The following is a 4,757-nucleotide window of genomic DNA, read 5'->3' as shown; positions in this document are numbered from 1 at the left end:
CGGCCGCCCCCTCCCCTCAGCGCGCGCCGGCCCCTAACGGCCGCCGCCGCCCCTCCGCTGCGAGCCGGCCATTACCGGCCGCAGAGCTCCGCCGCCCCCGAGGCGCGCACAGGCCTACCGTGGGGTGAGCCACCATCCAGTTGCCGCCAGCGCCCCCCGCCCAGCCCCCTTCTCCTCTCGCATCCTGCCCGCCCGCGGAGGCGCCACCCTCCGGGCCGCTGCCCCCGGCCACCGGGGCGGCCTCCGGCTCCATGCGCTCCCCGGTGCAACGCGACTTCGCTCCGGGCAGCGCCTGGCGGCTGAGCGGTCCCCCTCCGACTGCCGCGCCGCTCCAGTTCCGCCTCCACCCCGTTCCCCTCGGAGCCGAAACTCTGCCCCCGCGGCCAGAAGCGCTGTGTTAAACACTGTTTGCTGCCAGGAAGATATATCTGATCACGGTCGGTCCTTTTGTAGCCCGTTTTCTACTGCAAGATCTTATTTCACAAGGAAACTAGAGGATTTAAAATAAATACCACGAGCAGCAGGAGGAGCAGCCTAGAAACCGGGACTAGACGCTGCCCTGTCTGGTGTCCTGACCCAGCAGGAGAGGAGGCTGCAGAGGAGACCTGGTGCTGGCAGAAGGGAAGTTTTAGGGACACAAGGCACAGATTTCAGCCTGTCTCGGTTTGTGAAACCCAAAGGATTTCCTACTGAAGACAGGGAGTGCCTCAGAAGTACCTCCTCTGTGGGTTTCTGTAGGGCACCTCCACACTTGCTTTCCTTCTTTACCCCTCACAGATGCCGTGTAGACACCGAGGGACTGTCAGGAGTCCCCTCCCGCCACAGCTGGATGCATGTGGCTCTGCCACCCGTGTGGGGCCATAGCCAGCAAGGCCATCCTGAGAAAGGCAGGTGCTGCAGAGCTGTGAGACGGGACGGAAACACGTCGAAGCTGGGGTAAATGGGTGAGAGGGAGGGAATGAGGGGAAAACAGCGATGTCCACATCACTCAAAGGCATCCATGTTAAAGAACGAATACTTTAATCCCCGGGGAAGAGAAGGAAAAATAATCATGGGGAGAATAAGTTGCAGATGCACATAACAAAATCTAGTCTGACTGAAAGTCCCTCTGGAATTGTTTGGAGAAAAAGTATAAAGGGAGAAAAAGAGTAAAAACAGAAACAAAAGCAAAGAACATATATTCTTGATGTATGGTATTCAGAGTACGAGTATGATGTGCYTAATGCAAAGTGTCTCAGGTCTGTCTTTCCGGAGTTCACCAGCTCCATCTGTCTTGGCACCTCTTTTGACTCATTTCAAACACTGGCTTAAATCAAGTCAGGCCTGTCTCTGATGGCATTTTGAATAGTTTCAAGCTGGTGTTCATGCACAAAAAAGCTACATGCTGTTTTTAACAGAACTAAAGAGCAAACTGTAACATCAAATGAAAGACTGTAAAGYCCTGGCTAGTGCACTGTGCTTGTTCTTGATCAGGCTACACCAAGAAAAATCTGGCAGAGATTGAAAACAGCCAGACAGCTACACTGATGAGAAGAAACAAAACTCTGATCTTGAGATGATCAAACTGGCACAGGGCATAGTGAAAAATGAACAATGTTGTCTTTAATCCATCTTATTATATAATAGTCATATAATAGTCATCAGCCTATAAACAAAGCATAAATGAAAATTAATCTGTACTTACTGAGTATGCAAATTGGTGTGTGGTTCACACCAGCTGCAGGAAGTCATCATATTAGGACCAATCTTCTTGTTCTCATTCAAGCAATTTTGAGGAGGCTGGCYTGTTTAAAAAGCATGGTTTTAGCAGACACTTTGATTGCCTCTGCACAAAAGCAAGTCCTGATTTAGGAAAAAAAAACTTTCCAGTCTCTGAGACTTGCAGGGAAGAGTTGGCATTGGTGGTTTACTTGGCTGGGAAAAGGACTGGACAGATTTGGGCCCTCAGAGGAGAAGAAACAAATGAAAGAAAATAGATGCTTCTAGGTCCATGTATATGATATACTTTATCAGAAAGATGGATCCTCTGTATTTTCTGCTGATGCAGAAAGCAGAAATTCTAATTAGAAGAGAGCTGCCTCTGAGAGAATTTGTTACCTGCCTAACCTAGGGAGTATGTTCCTGCCAGAGAGATAGTTCTCACAGTTGGAATGTTTCTGTTTGGTTTGGATGTTTAGCATAAGATAAAACAAGTGGCCTAAATTTATTTCTGTGTGACTTAATCTACAAAAAAGCTGTTTCTTCCCCAGAGCCAGAATATTTCTACTGCAGGCAATTAATTGTCCCATCACAGCAGAACTGGGGTCTGGTTAAAAAAAAAAAAGCGGAATATTATTTTGGCCACTAATAAAGAAGATAAGAATTGATATAGATGTGTGTGTATAGGGGTGTGTGTGTGTGTATGTATAGATATGTATACATGTGCATATATATTCATTGATGCATATGTGTATGCATATATACATATATGCATATACACACTTGCATCTGTAAGAATTATATAAATTGTAACTGTTGACTCCTTCTTTTAATAGAAGTCAGACATTTCCAAACTTTCAACTGTGCTACATGGCTCTGGGATTAAGAAATAAAGCTGAGTTGATTCCTTTCTCTTATGCATGAAGAAACACATCTCATGTTTCTGTCATCTACTGATCCTTCTCCAGGTAAGGACAAATTTTCTTTTGTATACCARCATGATGCAGCCAGCAAAGCAAATTGTGTGTGTAAGAAGAAAGTCACTTTGAAGAGGAAATTACTGGTTGTTGGATACTGCTGGGGGCATTGCAGTTGAAGAGATTGTTATGATTCTGATGCTGCTCACAGAACAAAAAGAAGCAGCCTGAAAACTGTGGAAGCCCCTTTAGATTTCATTGAAGACAGCAGGAGTTAGGCAGGCCAAAGTGCATGCTTAACCTTCAGCAAACATACTGACCACAATAATGCCTAACTGGATTGTCTCTTTACACTTTGCTTTGCACGTAGGATAAAGCCATAGCTTTGCAGGCTCTTCCTCCTCCATCTTCCCTTGTTCCTTGGAGGAAATAATCTGTGCTTGGCCCTGACCTTGAACTAACGCAGCCAGGCTGGCGCTGGGTTATGGGGGCATGGCTGACCTTGCATTCCCTCACCTGAGTAAGGGAGCACTTGCTGTGCAGCCTGTGTTGTTCCACCTGCAACTACAGAGGAGGTATAGCAGAGTGGAGTTACAGGAGGTTCATATTCCCCTGAAGCTGCTGCATAGCCTCTCAAAAGCTGGGTTGTGACTCAGCTTGAACATACGTGAGTCAGTAGACTGAAAAAAGCTGGCTGCCAGCCCTCCATGTCAAGCATAGTTTAGTAGCATTAGYCCCCATCCTCCAAGTGTGAGTGGTCCCGTGGGCTACAGTGGTATTATTTGTGTGTGGAGTAGGCTGGCTCCTGTGAAACCCTAATCATTTCATACAGACTACAAAGCTGTTCCTTCTATTTGGTTAATGAATCCAAGCATAAAAGCAACATGTGGCAAACTAACCATGAAAGAAAAGCCTCATTAATGTATTGTTCTAGAAGGACAATTATAAAGGTGTCATAAGGGCAAACAGGAGGAATATATCCTCATTAATTGTTTAGGAAGATGCTTGCAAATTACAGAACTTTCTTGAATTTCAGTGCAGCTGATTTGACTCTGGAGATTCTTTATTGAAGTTTAATGTTTTCTTAGGATGTTCTTTTTCATTTTATTTTTTGAGGGAGTCATCTGATCAGGAAATTGAGACAATATAATTTGGTGTTGGTGATAAATTATGTTCTCTAAACAAAGAACAGCAAACAATTCACAGAGTATGAATGTTTACAGATTATTTGGTTGCTAAATGTTTACTTTTATTTGAATCTTGCAAGCACATGGGCAGCAACTCCAGCAACTAGCATGACTCGCTTTAAGTGGATCTGTTCAGTTCGGAGGGACTACCTACCCACAGTAAAAAACAGATACACAGTGATAGGATCCTTAGAGTTAATTAGGAATTTGATCTTGAAAAGGGTTTAACATACCCAAATCCTATTAACTTCTAAGGGAGTTGTGATTGCTATGCCCYCTTTAAGATCATGACCCAATAATTTTAATTGCTATAACATGGTTTAATTTATTTCGTTGTTAAACTGTCATCTGTTCCTTAATGTCAATATTTCATGTCCATTCATGGGAACGTTGCTGGACAGGGTGACTCAATGAAACACACAGATTATTTCCATCYTCCAGCCAAATTCAAGCTTGGATAATTGTACGCTGCTTATCCTTCCTGCAGTTTCAGCTGGGTGCTGTGTATGAGTCTGCTTCACATGGGCATCCCAAGGATGTTTGCAAAACATTTTTTGATATAAAAGCACTAAATCAGTTTCATTCCCTAATGGATGGGATGGATGAGTGTGAAATCTTCATGTAAGTAGCAAACCAAAAGATCTCTTTGTGTTTGTTTCAGTACTCGAAGAGAAGCCTATAACAGGATTTGCAAAAGGTCTCTTTCCAAAATGCAAACGTTAAATGCATTTTTTTTTTATTGTTACTTTTGCGTTTACGGGGTCCAAACCCTGCAAAGTGCTTACGCAGGTGCGTAAAGGCTGCGCTAAACAGGGCCTTGCATAGGATGCGCTAACCCTCGCCTGCCTGCCCGCCCACCTGGCCGGGCCCGGTTAGCGCCGCGCACCCCCCGCCACACTCGGCCCCGGGGTCGCGTCCTCGCCCGGCAGCCTGCTGGGGGGAGGGCCGCGCCGCG

At 45.5% G+C, this 4,757-nt stretch overlaps 1 protein-coding gene across 2 annotated transcripts in view; it reads right to left on the bottom strand.

Annotated features, from left to right (window-relative positions):
- The window catches only part of TSEN15 (tRNA splicing endonuclease subunit 15), a 14,181-nt gene extending 13,923 nt beyond the window's left edge, over positions 1 to 258 (bottom strand). For both annotated transcript variants that reach the window (XR_003253066.1, XM_026063251.1), the window contains exon 1: positions 119 to 258. Coding sequence is in view for 1 of the 2 variants with exons in the window: in XM_026063251.1 (XP_025919036.1) it covers positions 119 to 253 (135 nt within the window). In the remaining variant the exon portion in view is untranslated. The remainder of the gene's footprint in view (positions 1 to 118) is intronic.
- Positions 259 to 4,757: the final 4,499 nt, after the last annotated feature.

Source organism: Apteryx rowi, unplaced genomic scaffold (genome assembly GCF_003343035.1).
Source record: "Apteryx rowi isolate R43461 unplaced genomic scaffold, aptRow1 scaffold_100, whole genome shotgun sequence".
Lineage (NCBI taxonomy): Eukaryota > Metazoa > Chordata > Aves > Apterygiformes > Apterygidae > Apteryx > Apteryx rowi.
Note: the sequence above shows the minus strand (reverse complement) of the source record. Positions and strands in the feature narration are given on the sequence as shown.